This window comes from Apodemus sylvaticus, chromosome 10 (genome assembly GCF_947179515.1).
Source record: "Apodemus sylvaticus chromosome 10, mApoSyl1.1, whole genome shotgun sequence".
NCBI lineage: Eukaryota > Metazoa > Chordata > Mammalia > Rodentia > Muridae > Apodemus > Apodemus sylvaticus.
Window position 1 is genome coordinate 69,732,824 of NC_067481.1, and position 16,796 is coordinate 69,749,619.

General features: G+C 49.0%; 1 protein-coding gene across 1 annotated transcript in view; it reads left to right on the forward strand.

Moving 5' to 3' along the window:
- Nucleotides 1-11,870, forward strand: part of Fat2 (FAT atypical cadherin 2) — a 62,252-nt gene extending 50,382 nt beyond the window's left edge. Inside the window, exons 19-23 of the mRNA XM_052195732.1 lie at nt 480-625; nt 3,977-4,418; nt 4,656-4,809; nt 8,609-9,066; nt 10,052-11,870. Of these exons, the coding sequence (XP_052051692.1) occupies nt 480-625; nt 3,977-4,418; nt 4,656-4,809; nt 8,609-9,066; nt 10,052-10,584 (1,733 nt within the window). The 3' untranslated portion in view covers nt 10,585-11,870. The remainder of the gene's footprint in view (nt 1-479; nt 626-3,976; nt 4,419-4,655; nt 4,810-8,608; nt 9,067-10,051) is intronic.
- The last annotated feature ends 4,926 nt before the right edge of the window (nt 11,871-16,796 follow it).

Below are 16,796 nucleotides of genomic sequence, written 5' to 3' on the forward strand. Positions count from 1 at the left end.
TTCTTTATCACAGAGTAGAACTTGACCCCTCAAGGGTGTCATGGCTTGTGAAGTTCCCTGCTTATCCAAAGGAGAAGGCAGAACCCTGAGTTGCTGAATCTCAAACAGCTGCAGAATCCTTTTCAGCTTTACCTCCTGTCTCCTGGTGATAGCCAAAATATACGGGTAATACTGGATTTAAAAACTTGGCTTCCTTCACCTGATTAGTTGACTTCTCTTTCTTCATGGTGGAAGCTCACTGTTCCTGACTCTCAGGCTGGAGTGATTCTGTGGAACCTATATCCAGGGGGAAGCACGCAGGGTGACAGCCCAGCTCCCTTTGTGGCTCTGGAAATGTGATCCACTTGATCCCAGCCTGGGCTCTTCACATATCAAATGTGGGAAGTGACCTGTTTGCCACCCAAAGGTTGAATGAGACAAAGTCAGTCTAAGGGACCTGTGACATCTCAAGGGTAGTGACTCCTGGGGTTCATTTGCAGGTACCACCTTGAGGTTCAGTGGTCAGAGCTACCTGCGGTATAGGCCCCTAGAGGCTCAGAACTGGCAGATCCATTTCTACCTGAAAACACTCCAGCCATGGGCCCTTCTAATGTTCACCAATGAAACAGCCTCTATTTCCTTGAAGGTAAGGTGACTCCCATCTGAGTGGCTTCCATGGGCACACCAAATTGGGGAGATGGGGGGTGCAGGGAGGATGTCTGAGCCAATTCCTGGCAAAGAATCCTCTCGTGGTTTTCAAGGATGCTGACTGTCAGAACACACAGACACAGGACTTCTACCTCAAGATTCATAACCTAGGTCATTCAGGGGTGGGGTTGCTTGCTCTGTGGGATGAGAAATTCCTGGAAGATAGTGAGAAGGATGTGAGCCCACACAACCCTGGCACTGTAAGTACGGTGTGTGTGTGTGTGTAAGACACACCCCCATCCCCAGTGTCCAGCCACCCCACACACCAGGGGTCCATGGGATCCTCCCACTCCGGCCCATGTAAATGTTGCACCCACCATCCCTGGGCCACACCCTCCTTGCAGCTGCTTGCTCCTCTACACATCCCCACAGAGGGGAAAGAAAGGACGACTATGACGTGGGGGGTGGGGGTAAGGTAGGGAGAAGGGAGGGCATGCTGGAACAGAGAGGAGGGGTCTCCCCGGGCGTGGGAGGGGGCATGCTCAGTCTCTCAAGGCTTTGTATTATGTCCTATGGAATTCTCATCTGCTACCTGTTCACGTCGTACCGACAGTCAGGAAGCAGAGAGAGAGAGATGCTGGTGCTCAGCTCTCTTCCCCCTTCTATCCAGTCCAGGACCCCACGCCCACATTCAGGATGGTCTTCCCTCCACAGTTAAGCCTTTCTAGAATCCCCCTCACAGACACACCCGGATGTGTGTTTGCATGGTCATTAGTTGCTGATGGAAAAAACACATCACAGGGAGGGAGCTGCACGGGCATGTTGGGAATAATGGCCAGTTAGATGCTAACAACAGGAGACTGTTGGCATTCTTTTTGTTTTTAACTTTTTATTGGCTCTCCCACGCTCTACTTTTGGCATTAAACAATAGCCCAGCGTCTATAGGGCTCCAGTGACGCAAGCAAGGTGGACAGGCCTCACAGCTGGGGTCAAAGTGTGATGGAATTGGGGTTGGGGGTGTGTGTATTAGTGAATGTCTCAGAGACCCTTGAAAAGACTTTGCTTCCATCTGAGCAAAACAGAGGGTTTCTGAAGACCTGTAGCAAACACAACAACCTGCCTTGTTGTTGTCATGGTGCCTGGCTTGAGAACAGAGTTTAGAGGAACAGAGACAGAAGCAGAGAGACCCAAACAGGAGGCAGAGGCACCAGTAACCTAGGTAAGTGAGGGTAGCTTGCGGACATCAGGCCAATGAGTTCACTGTGAAGAAAGTGTCAGCTTCGGGAAGGAATTAGGAGCCAACAGCCTTCCCTGGTGCATGGAAGAGGGGGTAGAGAAAGTGTGGAGTTTGGCCTGAGGCACTGGAAGGATGGAGCTGCTGAAGACCTGGGTAGCAGAGGTGAAGAGGGGGGGTTAGGGGCTCAGGTTAGACATGTGGGCTTCCCGAAGGAGGTAGCATAACCCGTCTAGTGTTGTGAGAGAGGTCTGGGATAGGGCTGGAGAGACATAGGGTCAGCAGCACATCTATGTTACTGAAAGCCCTAAGGCTGCCGGAGAACACCAGGAAGCGTAGCTCAGAAAACAGGCTAAGATCCCTAGAGTCCAGTTCAATGAAGAGAGAAGACGGAAGAAGACGGAGACCCAACAAAGGGCATGAAGCATGAGCCTTCAAATGGGATTAGGAAAAAAAATACTTGGAGTAGGACATCCAGGAGGACATCCAGATATCCAAGTGCACTTGGATCAGAAAGGAGCTGGGGGGTGGGCTTAATGAGGGAGAGAGCCTAGTGTGTGCAAGGCTCCGGGATCATCCTAAGAAGAAGCCGGAAGGGGAAGAGGAGGAAGGAGAGGAAAGAGAGGAGAAAGTGCTGGATGCATATGAGGAGGAAGAAGAAAAGAAGGTAAGAAAAGGAGAAGAAAAAGGAAGACGATGGAAAGAAATGAGAAGGACGCAGAAGGAAAGAGGAGGAAGAGGAGACAAAGGAAGAGGGGGAGGGAGAGTGCGCAGAAGGAGGGGGAGACAGCCTTGATTAGCTGAGTGATCGGCTGCTGAGAGTGGAGCAGCTGGGAAGATTTTGTCATTTGACTCAGCAACACAGAGAACCCTGAACACTGACTGACACCAGTGTTCTTTCTCACAGGACAGATAGGTCCATTTGGGGACAAAGATAGAAAAACGATTCCAAGTTCAAGACAACTTTTCTTTTTTTTTAAGATTGGAGGCCTGACTGAGTTTGTGGGCTGGTGGCTGAAATAATCCTATAAGGCAGATGCAGGAGAGAGGAGGCCAGAGAACCTGGTGCTGGAGGAGGTGAAGGGGACATGGGTCAACAGAGGGACCAGCTTTAGCTGAGGAGGACGGTCATGATGTCTGAGCGCCTGCAAGCGCCCTCGGTGCCTTCAGCAGGAAGCAAGACCATCAGCTGAGAGCTTTGTGTCTGAGGAGAGAAAAGTCGTGTTCAGTCACAACTGGTTGGTCTGATGCTAGGCAGCAGTGGAGGATCATCTGCCATTGGGGTCATGGGATGAAGGCTGGGCAGTGGATGAGGACATGGGAAGGCATCTTTGCCTCCAACAACGTTCAAAGTTTTCTAAAGAAACTACCTTGCCCATAATAAACAGGAAAATATTTGGCCCAGGGCACGCCTAGTTTCTATTGCCTTGTTTATGTTTTTGTTTATCAACACAACATCAACCTGATGCTTGCCAGCACAGGCAACTGAACCTGAATCAGAGGCTGGTGAGCCAAGCACACTCCCACTGAGCTACACACCCCAGCTGTGCTTCTGTTTTGCAGCAGGGTCTCGCTGTGTACCCCAGGTTGGCCTGGTGCTCTATAAGCACAACTATCTGCTGAGAGTAAAGAAAACTAGAATGTTCTAAGCCAGAGGTTTTCTAACACCTTAACTTCAGAGACTTATGATGTGTGTGCATGCAAATGTGCGGAGGCCACAGGGCAGCTTCAGGTGTTGCTCCTCAGGTGTCCTCCACCTTGGTGTTTAGTTTCTCGCTAGTCTGGAGCTGAACACTTAGGCTAAGTTAGCTGCTCCATGCAAATCACCAATGATCTAAAGCACAGGGTCCCATCAGTAAGGTAACTTTTGGCCTCAATATCCTCATCTGTCAAATGGGATCTTGATCATTCCATGAAATATGGTGAGGACTGGATGGGATTTTGAGGACATTTGGATTGATGGTGAGTAGCTAATTAGGAGGTAGAGGCAGGAGGCTCGGGAGTTCAAGGTCCTTCTTGGCTACCTGGCAAAGGGTGGTGGGGGAGAACTGAAACCTTGTCACAGGATTACAGAACTTCTTGTTTTGCTGATGGGTATCTATGCTCTCTTTGCAGCTGGTCAATGGCTTCCCCCACCTGGAATACCGCTGTCCTGGTGGTTTCTATGGAAACTTTTCCTCCCGTCATCCTGTGAATAATGGACAGTGGCACTCCATGCTGTTGGAGGAGAGGGACACTTCTGTTCATCTATTGATTGACATCACAGACAACGCTTCCCTTGTCATCCCAGAGGAATGCCAGGGTCTGAGGACTGAGAGACACCTACTGCTGGGTGGCCTTGCCCCCTCGAGTCCTTCCTCAAATGTCTCCCTGGGCTTTGAAGGTTGTCTGGATGCTGTTGTGGTTAATGGTGAGAGGTTAGAGCTTCCTGGCCATGGAAAGAAGATGGTGGGCCGGCTAGAGACATGGGCCCTCAGCCAGTGCTGCTGGCCCGGCACCGCCTGCAGCCAGAACCCATGCCTTAATGGTGGGAGCTGCTCACCTGCCCTCGGATCAGGTATGGACTGGGAAGATGACCCCAAGGTTTACCCTAAAGGGCCCTGACAGTGATCTATCCCTTGTATCTTACTGTAGAGTTGACAGGGAAGGTCTCTCACCATAGCCCAGGGTGAACTTGGGCAAGCCACTAGTCTCTAGCAGATAAATGATTCTTGAAATACCACACAACGACACAGGTCTTACTGGGGCCCCCAGCTACTAGCCAATTGCTTACCCACCTTCCTCTTTCTCCTAGGCTACCTGTGCAGGTGCCCCCCTCCATTCTCTGGCAGGAACTGTGAACTTGGAAGGGAGAATTGTACTTCTGTGTCCTGCCAAGAAGGTGGCACGTGTGTCTCCTCTCCTGAAGGCACTTCCTGTAACTGCCCTCACCCTTACACAGGTGACAGGTAAGCCCAAGGAAGCCACATGCCCTAGCTCCTTACACTGGAACATTAGGGAATGATCTTTGCACCTCTTACCTCTAGGGAGGCCAATGCGAGTCCAGAAGCCCAGCCTCTGGACCTTTTCCTCCTATGACTTTCTTACATCAGGATATTGTGGGAGGGAAGGCTTGTGGGAAAAGGTGGTTTCCCAAGCCCAGTTATGAACCAGACCATAACAAAGGACCAGGAAGCCACACAGTTCACCAACTCTTTAGATTATATCAACCCTGGCTGACATCTGCAGAGAATGGCCATACTTGCCTTGTACTATGTGTCCCAGACACACTCAGGGACACTGATTCCCCTGGGCCCAGGAATAATTTTGTCTTAGACGCTACTGCAAAACTCCATACTCTACCCCCAGTTAGGATAGGGCATGAGGGTTGTTAGGGAAGGAGACACATTCTAGAAACCTATAAACAATGCACTTGGACAGGGATCTAGTGTTGGATCCCCCAAGCTTAGGAACCTTTAAGCAGTCATAGGAGGGAATTATGAATCGATGATCATAATTATGAATTATGAATTCAGGATCACCCTGAATGGGCCTTGATTTTATTTTAACAAGCTCCCAGGAGATTCCCGTGTAGTCAGCCTGGATATAATAACCATTGACCACCAGGCATGGTGGCTTACGACTGCAGTTCCAGCAGTTAGGAGGTGAAGCAAGAGAGTCAGAAGGTGGAAGTCCAGGCTGGAGGGAAAGCTTAGTGGTTAAGGGTGCTTGCTGCTCAATCGTAAGTATGAGAGTTAGGATTCCAGCACTCACATAACTGGCCATGGACTCCAGGAATGTCTGTGACCTCAACTTCAAGGGGATTGTATGACTTTCTGGCTTCTAGCCCAGCCAAGAAAAATGAAAGCCCCAGGTTCAGGGAGAGAGCCTGTCTCAAAGGAATAGATAGAGAGTGATAAATGAAGACATCCACTGCCCTCTTCTAGCTTTCCCATGTGTGCACAGGGGTAGGCATATGCACATACATGGGCCCATATACTCACAAACACACACACACATACATAAACACAATTAACACTGTACTGGGGACCAACATGACCTGGTGATTTCTAGAATGTGTCTCCTTCCCTAACAACCCCACGCATAATCATCTATGCAGATATAGTGAGTTCAAAGTCAACCTGGACTAAGACATACCATCTTTAAAAAGAAAAGAAAAAAGAAGAAAAGAAAAGTCAACGGCATAGTTGACTTCTCCCACTGTTTTGGAGATGGGGAAACTGAGACCCAGAGAGAGAAAGGGTTTCCCAAGATTACCCAGGGTTTCAATGACTCAAGTCCTCAGCTGTAGCCATCCAGTGGCCACGGACAAACTGGGTTACCTGAAAGGGGGGCTGGAAATGAAAAATAACAGGGTGTGAGAGAAGGATGAAGCCAAGACAAAGGTTCTGATCAAGGCTCAAAGTTTAATATTCAGCACAGCATTTATATAGGGAAAACCCATAGACCCCATCCTTTGTTTCAGCTGGATTGTGTTGCAAAGCAAGCTCAGCAGGCAGTCTACTGTAGGAAACTGCAGGTGCAGCGAGACTCTACCTGGGTCGTTAAGGTCCAACAGGGAATGGTGCCCCCACTTAATGTCTATTTCACCTACTCAAGGCTAGGGGAAGGGCACACTTAGCAGACATCATTGCTATCCTGTTCCCTGCCTGTTCTGATGTAAAATGATATGCATCAGGGTCATTGGAAAGCAACGCCAGAAAAGTGGTGCTTGTGGGTTTTTGTTTTATTTTGTTTTTGTTTTTGTTTTTTGGATTTGGTTTTTTCAAGACAGAGTTTCTCTGTATAGCCCTGGCTGTCCTGGAACTCACTCTGTAGACCAGGCTGGCTTTGAACTCAGAAATCTGCCTGGCTCTGCCTCCCAGAGTGCTGGGATTATAGGTGTGTGCCACCACCGCCCAGCTGGTGCTTGTGTTTTAAAAGAGGAACCTGGGGAACATAGCATTTTACAGTGCAGAACAAGGTGCTTGTGGTGAAATTCTAAGCACTGAGAGATATCTGTGGCTCAATTGGGGTGGGAGGGAGGAACTTTTTCTTCCAATCCCTCCAAAAAAAAAAAAAAAAAAAAGCTGGCAATAGATGTTTACTAAGGGCCTTCTACCAGGCAATGCCAAGTTGAAGATGGCCTGGGAAGTCACATACTAGGTTCTCTTCCTGTTACTGTGATCAAATACTCTGACTAAAGCAACTTACGAAAGGAAGGGTTTATTCTGACTCATAGTTCACAGGCACAGTCCATCATGGATGCCAAGGGGACAGGAGCTTGAAGCAGTTGGCCACATCCACAGTCAGGAAGCAGAGAGAGATGAATGCACACTGCTGCTCAGTTCCCTTTCTCTAGTGGTACTGCTCAGTATCCTAGCCAGGGAATGGTGCCCCCCCCCCCCCAGTGGGCATGTCTTCCCGCTTCCCTAAGATAATGTAATCATAGTAATTCCACACAGGCACACTCACACAGTCATCCATCTCCTGGATGTTTCAAGATTCTGTCAGTTGACAATTAGTACTTCCTCCAAGCAGTAGTAGCATGTGAAGCAGCTAGGCTGTGCGGGGCCATTCTGGTTTCTTAGGGCTCAGTGAAGAGCAGCATGCAGCATTCTATCTGATTTCTATTCCTGTGCCTCAGCTGACTTGTATCTGATAAATAGACACTCTTCCTAGGGGATAACCTGGTAGACCAGATGTCTCCATAGCAGTAGCATCTTACTTCATTAGTGGAGAGAATATCCTAGTCCTGGATGTCATTGGTCGAAATGGATATTAGCAGGTTGTATGGTCACAAATGCTTCTGAATCCTGTGCTTGACCATGGGAAGATGGCTCAGTTGGTAACCGGCTTTCCTTCCTTGCAAGCTTGAGAATCTGAGTTCAATCAGTAGAACCCACCAAAAAACGATGGGTTTGGTAGTATACACTTGTGACCCCTGCTCTCAAGAGGCAGAGGTAGGCCAAGTTCCTGGAGTTTCCTGGCCAACCAGCCTCACTTAGTTGGTCTCTCATCAACTGAGAGGCCCTGTTTCAAAAACAAGGTGGGTGGTGCCTATGGAATGACATCCAAGATGGCATCTGTCTTCACCCACATGTGCATTCATATGCACACGTGCCCATACACACATATATACTTGTATGCATATTTGTATATGTAGGGTTACACATACCCAATAACATGAGGTGTCCAGAGGAGGATGCCTAGTGTTCTGCTCTATTGCCTTCTGTCTTATTCTTGTGAGATAGGATCTCACAGCACTGGGGGCCAACAAGGCCTCCTGTCTCTACTCCTCACATTTTGGGGCCAACATAGGTAGCTTTTGTGTGGATACTAGTGATACAAACTCAGTACCTCACACTTGGACAGTAAGTGCCCTTATTCACTGAACTATGTTCCCAGCCTCAGACTGCACACGCGCGCACATACACACACACACACACACACACACACACACACAAGTAGGGGTTGCTAAGTCACAGGATTGGGGGGTGAGTCCTCTATCCCATGGGGCTGGAAAAATAGCTCAGTGGTTAAGAGTGCTTGTTCCTCTTTCAGAGGACCTGGGTTTGATTCCCAGGCCCTACGTGGTAGCTCATGAATGGTCTGTAGAATCTTATCCCTCTTCTGGCCTCAGAGGGCATCAGACACACAAGTGGTGCATAAACATGCATGCATACAAAATATTCATAGGTTAAATAAATAGTTTTTGTTTTAAAAGGGACCTTTGTAAGTCTGCTAAGTACTTCTCAATCTCTGCAGGTGTGAGATGGAAGCAAGGGGTTGCTCTGGAGGACACTGCCTCATCACTCCTGAGATTAAGAGAGGGGACTGGGGACAGCAGGAGTTTCTGGTAATCATAGTAGCCTTACCTCTCATCATCATTGCCACCGTGGGACTCCTCCTCTACTGTCGTCGCTGCAAGTCTCACAAGCCAGTGGCCATGGAGGACCCAGACCTTCTAGCCAGGAGCATTGGTGTAGACACCCAAGCTTCACCCGCCATTGAGCTTGACCCCCTTAACACCAGTTCCTGCAACAACTTAAACCAACTGGAGCCCAGCAAGACCTCGGTTCCAAATGAACTCGTCACCTTCGGACCTAGCTCTAAACAGCGGCCGATGGTGTGCAGTGTGCCTCCCAGGCTCCCACCAGCTGCAGTCTCCTCCCACCCTGGCCACGAGCCCATCATCAAGAGAACCTGGTCGGGCGAGGAGCTGGGTCAGTATAACTAGAAGTCCTGTGGCTCAGGGATGGATGGAATGGGGGTGGGAGCTCAAACTACTCTAAAATGGAAGTCATTGATTAAACCAATCTTTAGGTATGGGACATGAAGGGCCACATTCTAGGTCACAGTACATAGATGACTGGAGCAGGTGCTAAGTCACTTGACCCAGAGTTTGCAGCTTATCATCTGTTCCATGACATAGTCCTCTAAACTCCTAAGTCACACCAGAGGACTGTCAGTTGATGAAATGTAGACTTGATAGTCTTGGATGGACTTGGGAATGAAGAGGGGAGGTCTGCACCTTTGTGCTGTTCTGGAAATGGAAAAGGTTCTGGCAGTCCAATCTTGAAGTGAGACTTGGTTGGCCTAGAATAGGGAACTATAGTCCCTTTCATCTTTGGCTCAGAAAGAGGTAGATTTGTAAAGTGCTTTCTATTTTTTCTAGTATGTTCTCCAGTAGTTACAACAGGTATTGTCATGGTAGGCCACTGAGGCCATAAAGATGAAATGAGTTGCTCTAAATCTCAACTTGTCATTGGCAGAGGCAGGTGTGGGATAAGGGGACTCCTTCCAAGCCTCCTCTCATCTCATCACCCCCCTATGACATCACCAAATCCACAGTGTGCATCTGTTTCCTTCAGTTCTGAGATTATACTCTCAGCTGCAGCTGTCTAATGGAAGTACGGATGGGAGAGAATTGTACATGGTTTTCCCTAGACCTCCCTTCTCACTAACACAGGTTGGCAGTAGAGATTCATAAGATGGGCTGGCGTTGAGTTTAACCCCAGGCTTCAATTTGCCTTCACTAGAGTATAGATCCATGCCAGCTTCCAGAGACAACATGTACAGATAGGTCCCATGCCCACCAGCTCCCTAAGCCATCCCTACCAAATGTCAGGTCATTGATAACCCCTGTACAGTTTGCGAGAATGTACCACGGAAGCACAGACCTCACCAAGTCTTACTGTTCTCTTTCAGTATACCCAAGTGGAGCTGCAGTCTGGCCTCCAACTTACTCCCGGAAGGAGCATTGGGAATATCCACATCCTGAAGCAATGCAGGGACCTCTGCCACCCTCTCCTCGACACCATGTCGGTCCAGCCGTGATGCCAGATCCCACTGGGCTCTATGGGGGTTTCCCTTTCCCCCTGGAACTAGAAAACAAGCGGGCACCCCTCCCACCCCGTTACAGCAACCAGAACCTGGAAGACCTGATGCCCCCAAGGCCTCCCAGCCCCCGGGAACATCTGCTTGCCCCCTGTCTCAACGAGTACACAGCCATCAGCTACTACCATTCACAGTTCCGCCAGGGAGGGAGTGGGCCCCGCCTGGCAGAGGGGGGATATAAGGGGGTGAGCATGCGCCTCAGCAGAGCTGGGCCTTCCTATGCTGACTGTGAGGTGAATGGTGGACCTGCCACAGGGCGGAGCCAACCTCGAGCTCCTCCCAACTATGAGGGCTCAGATATGGTAGAGAGTGACTACGGAAGTTGCGAGGAAGTCATGTTCTAGCTTCCTGCACTCAGAGGAAAGCACGGGGAATCCAGGGACCCACACTGTCTTCCAGTGTCATGGGTAGTGAGTTGGGTGTGGCTGGGAGAAATAGGGAAGCCATCACATCCCCAGTCCAGGTGTCCATCTCTTAAAATGTGCCCTTCGGGTCCCCAGCTTGTCCTTGAGGATGGCGAGAAGCTGAAGGTAGAGCTGTAAAAATGGCGGTATGGCCCCAGGAAAGAGGAGGAGCCCAGACAGGTGCACACTGGGGTGAGAACTAGGAGGGTAATCCCTCAGATCCACCAGCTCCTAGCCCCAGCATGAAAGAGCGCCAACCATCAGCTCGTGTGTCTGGGCCACATTCTTACAGCTTCTCATGGGCCAATAATGGGGCAGGCAGGTTTGTGCCCGATAGGTCACTATGCATGCAGCTACTGTGGAGAAGAGACCAGGGCCTTCTGAGATCCATGCAGTGGTCTCCTAAGAGGCTGAGGGGTAAGCAGCCTGCAAGCAGGTACCACAGTCAACCGAGTATCTGTTTTCTGTGTACCTTTGGGACATCTATGCCAAGTGTCTCATGTCCGCGCCATTCTGGGCACTGGCAGCAAGAACATTCTTAGAAGTTGAGTCACCTGGACTTCCATCTTCTGGAAGTCTTGTCCTTGAAGCTTCAGGACTTGTTCCACCTCTGCTGGTGGGATCCCGCCTGGAACCTTCTGCATTGAAGAATCCAGATCTTGTGGAATGCTGAGTTAACTGTCCCAAGCTTCCTAAGGCACTTTTGGCCAAGAGCAAGAAGGAAGTCTTTCATTTGAAAAATTCTTAGGCACTTTTCAACTTTGTTGTCTGGATGTGTCTTCCCAAGAGGGTTTCTTCTTGTTTAGACACAAGGAATTCAACTGCCATCCAGGACCATGTGGAGGCAGAGAGCCAGCCAGCGGATCCAGGCCAGACAACCTGCCTTCTCCCTCCCCTTCATCACAGACGCCTGCCAATCAAGTGTTACCCACACTGACTCAGCCCCATGCATGGGGTGTCAGTGTGGGCACATGTCTGCACATGTGGGCACCCGTGGATCGTGTGTCTGTGCACATGTGTAGAGAGTTATGTAGCTGGGAATGGCAGAGACTAGAAGCCAGGGAGGTCTGTAGTGGCCTGAGTACTCTGTCTTCTGCCTGTCCCTCTCTGGTCCACTGCCTTTTCACATGTGTTGTTTTGGAGTTAGAGCCACAGAAACTCCCACCCACAGAGCTGTTCAGAGAGACCGCTGTGTGGGAAGGGTGCATTTGTTGGCCGTGTGTGACTGTGGGTGTGACTGATTGCACAACTGGCTTTGGTGGCCATTTGATTTTTTTTTTTTTAACAATAAATATCTTTTTTTTACTGTTATTTTCTGTGTCACTTAGAGCACTTCAGGCTAGGTCAGGGCTATGTCAAGAGACAGGTTCATAAAGTCCAGGTTCTTAAAGAGTTCAGGAGCTGGAGGGGTCTATCACCCTGATACCTGCTAAGCTAGACTCTAGACCTTAACCAGACATGAAGTCAGAGGTCTGAGTGGGGCCAGAACACTATTTTGGGGAAATGCCTCTGATTTCAATACCCCTTCTCAAGTTCAATTTTTTAAAAATGATCTTTGAGCTATGCCTGATGGTGCATGCCTTTAATCTCTTGGGAGACGGAGGCAGGAAGACCTCTGTGAGTTCGAGGCCAGCCTGGTGTACACAGTGAGTTCCAGGACAGCCAGGATTACACAGAGAAACCCTGTCTCAATAATTAATAATAATAATAATATGTTTGGAGGTCAGAGGACAACTTGTGGGAGTTCTCTCCTTCCATCACGTAGCTCCCAGGGACCAAACTTAAGTCAACAGGCTTGGTGGCACACTCCCACCAGCCAAACCATCTTACCAGCCCCAAGCTCCTCAATATAAAGATGGGGAAACAAAGGTTCTAGAGCACAAGCATGTCAGAAGTCCAAGGCTCAAGACTTCATTTCCCAGCACCACATGGGATGGGTGCAACAAGTCTTGGGGACCCAGCAACTGCCGTTCTGCTGCTCAGTGGGACTTCCCCTGGCAGCAGTTGGCACCTAAGCCTGGACAGTCCAGTCAGTCACAGATGGCAGTGAGACACATTCATATGAACTCACGCTCTGGAGTCAGGCAGGTAGGCTGCCTTGCCCAGCTCCACTGCGCACTAATATATCCTCGATCAGCTTTGACCTGATTCCTGCCCAGCTGGATACATCCCAACTCAGTATGCAGCCAAGGATGACCTCAAACGTCCCATCCCCCCACCTCTATCTCCTGAGTGTTGGGTGTGCGTCATCATATGGGGTTTATGCAGCACTGGGAATAGAACTCAGAACTTCAGGCATGCTAGGCAAGACTCTACCAACTGGAGCCACGTCCCCAGCTCTTGTCACAGAGGCTCTCAATAAGTCTTGAGTGGAAGACACAGAGCTATCACCCAAGGCCCTTACACATGCATGGGCATCCCTCAAAAGAATGGCACATTTCTTACATCGGTGAACCTACGTAGGCACGCTGTGAAGCAAAGTCCATAGTACACAACAGAGCTTATTCCTGGTGTTGTAGCAGGACATCCACCACATCATGTCATTTGGAACAATTTAGCTCCACCTACCTCAGCCTCTCAAATACAGGAATTACACTATACATTACAAAACACGGCAGACGTTTTCAGGCAGTCTACCTTAGCAATTCTCCCCTCCATGTGCGGTACATGCTGCTGCCTAGCTGGACTTCTACTGGTCCCGTTTCATCCAGTCTGAGGCTCCATCCCACATTCAGGGCCAGTCTTCCCCTGTCACTTAAACCTCTTTAGAAACTTCCTGGAAGACATAGCCAGGTGTCTCCTGGGTGATTCTTTTTAAAAGTCACTGTTATACCAAAGACAGTCTGTATTTTCTTATATGATAGCTTCTGGGGTTTTGGGATATCTTTTTTTTTTTTAAAGAGTTATTTATTTTTTATTTATATGAGTACACTGTTGCTATCTTCAGACACACCAGAAGAGGGCATCAGATCCCATTACAGATGGTTGTGAGCCACCATGTGGTTGCTGAGAATTAAACTCAGAACCTCTGGAAGAGCAGTTAGTGCTCTTAACTGCTGAGCCATCTCTCCAGCCCCAGGATATCTTTTACAGTTGTATGTTTCACTAATGGACCTGGGTCTCACTCAGCTTTTTAGATGAGGAGACTCAGTCTTTGGCACCACTTGTTGAAAAGACTGTCTTCCCGCCAATGATTCCTTTTGCTTCTTTACCAAAGTCCTTCTGGAATTCTTTATTTTTTTTCTACCAGTAAAAAATATAGTAAATAATATCACAGTGGTTACTGTGATGGATAATATTGTCAACTCAGTGGGACCTGCAATCAATTCAAAGACTGATTCAGTTAAGCTTCTTTGGAGAGTTCCAAGCCATACCCGGAATGGCTTCCAAATCTAGTCAGGATGACAGTGAAGGCTACGCACTGTAAACAGCAGTGACAGCCAGCTCCTAACAATGAAGACATTGTGAGTTAATTTTCTTTAGACAGGGCCTCATATAGCCTAGGCTGCCCTCGAGCTTACTACAGAGCTGAAAGTAAGCTTGGACTGCTCACCCTACCTTACTGTCACATTACATGTATGCCGTGCTGGGACTGACCATCAGCTGAGCCACGCCCAGGGCCGGTCACTCTCTTTTAACACAAGCAAAATCCCTATTCAGATAGATAGATAGATAGATAGATAGATAGATAGATAGATAGATAGATAGATAGATAGATAGATAGATAGATAGCAAACAACTGAGTTTGGGAAACACTGCGTTAGTCAAGTTGTTATTCCATTGTCCTCAGAGAAGCGCTCACTCTCAGAGGGCACCTCCCAGACCAAAGACCCAACCCTCTTCCTTTGTGTACTTTCCCAGATTGACCACCAGAGGGCTCTCTGAGCTTAAGAACCAATCCTCTTCTCATGCCATGTAGGCTCCAGATCCAAACAGTCTGAGTCTGGCCCTGCAGTAACAGTCACACAATAGAGCTTACTGCCAGTAACCACCATCCTACAGCCACTTGCTGGAAGTCAGGCACCTGGCATGGCTATTGTCTCAAGCTACCTAACCTTCCTGAAACCCTCTGATATAGGCTCTGTCATCTCCATTTATGGGGAGGGATGGAGGCACAGAGAAACTAAAATAGCTTGTATTATGTCAGTCATTTAAATGCACGAGGTCACTTCATCAGGAGCGATGAAGGTTTGAACCCAGGTCTGCCCTGCATGTTAGTTTGTGAAGTTCTCTCAAATACAGGACCCCAGACAATCCAGCAAGTATGTGACCCATGGGTCATGGTTCCGAACTAGGCCAGCCCAGAACTCTAATGCTAAGTGGTACCAGGAGCCAGAGGGTCATAATCTTGAGAGGAAGAGATCTGCTCAATCATGAGGCTCTAGTCCAGGCCTCTCCTGTATCCCTACATCTGGTCTTGAGGACATTAAGAATGATCAGCAACCTGGAACAGAGTAAGGAGGGAGTGAAGAAAGGGAACACAGCAAGGACCCCCAGCATGCCTGAGGGGCTGCAGGAGGCAGGCAGGGGGCGACTCCTGCTAAGGGGAAGATGGAGACACTGCTCAACAAGGTGCAAGCAGCAGAAGACTCCTGGGGTGGGGGCACTCCCGTAGAGTCAGTCCCAGGGCTATCAAGGCTTTCTGGAAAGAGTGAATGCATTCACTGGAAATATAATGACCCATGAGATCTTGGAAGGAGTTGGATGCCATGACCAGAAGCCTTCAGAAGTTTCTGGAATTATGATAGAGGGACTCAGCCAGAGAAGTCTATGCCCTTTTGAGCTGATTATAAAGGAGAGTCTCAAAGATCTGACTGGAAAAGAAGATCAGACATGGAGTTCTAGGATGGGGGGGTGACTTGCCCAGGGCCCACAGCTGCTTTAGTGAAAAGGGAGAGCCACTGTCACTGTAGGATATGGTGACACTGTAGATAGCTGCTGCTGTGTTAGGGCATCAACCCCATGCTGATTGGCAACCTTGGCTGCCTCTTGAAATGCATGAGCATCTCTGGGACCTGACTTGTCAAAGACAGTCTAGAATTTTCTCAGCTTCTCTGATAAGCCTCCAAGGTCCAGCCAAGGAAATTGCCTGGTGAGATTAATATGAAAGTGAAAAACGTTTGGAAGTCGATTTGCCTGTGCAGGATACCACTCACTATAGGTTACACTGAGTCCTTAGGGACGGGCTCACCCCTAGGGCAGACGCTGAGAGGAGAGACACTCACTTCACCAACTGCCCTCAGCAGTTTAGTAGCTAGGCAAGGGGCTGAGGAAGAGACTCTCATCATCCACACCATTGGGTCATGGGCCTGCCAAGGTTACCAAGCTCTGTGGAAGCTTCAGCCCCTTGTATAAAAGTGTGCTATTTGCCTGTGACCTAAACAGGTCTTCTACATACTGTCTGTCCTCCCTAGATTATTTCTCATACCTGAGATCATGCAGATGAGAGGTGAGGGGATTGCAAAGCCCATCCATACTCAATATTAAAGGCAACGTTTCCTATATTCAGTTAGTTGAGTCTGCAGCTGAGGCACCCGTAAGGCCATGGAGAGTTGATGGAGCCACATCTCCCTAGCACGGCGAGGCATCAGGCTAATCAGATAACAACACATAGCTGATGCAGGAACCATAAATGGCCACCAAATTAGCCAGGGAAGATTCCAGAGATAAGTTGAATCCCCATTTGGGAAGCAGAAGCAGGTGAATCTCTCTGAGTTTGAGGCCAGCATGATCTACAAAGTGAGTTCCAGGACAGCCATTGCTACACAAAGAAACCCCTTCTCAAAAAAATAAAACAATAACAACAACAAAGTTGAGACTTGTGTTGAGCACGGACAAGGGCAGCCAGCTAGGTCAGGCACAAGTAAGGATGTGAAGACTCGGGTCACCAGGACTGAGAATGCAGAGCATGGGGTCGCTCTCACAGATGGCAGTTGAGGACTAATGAAGGTTGGGATCAGAGCAGTGTAGGTGGCCTAGGTACCCAGCAGGTCTTGGGGGGTAGGTGGGGGGCTTCTCTGTGCTCACTGGAGAAGAGAAAGCAGATGAGATGTGGTAAGAGTGGTGGAAGGCAGGAGCCATGGGTCTCAGGGGCGAAGGCAGGAGGTGAATCCTGGCTAGTTAGAAAATGTGAATCTCAGATACGTTTCTTA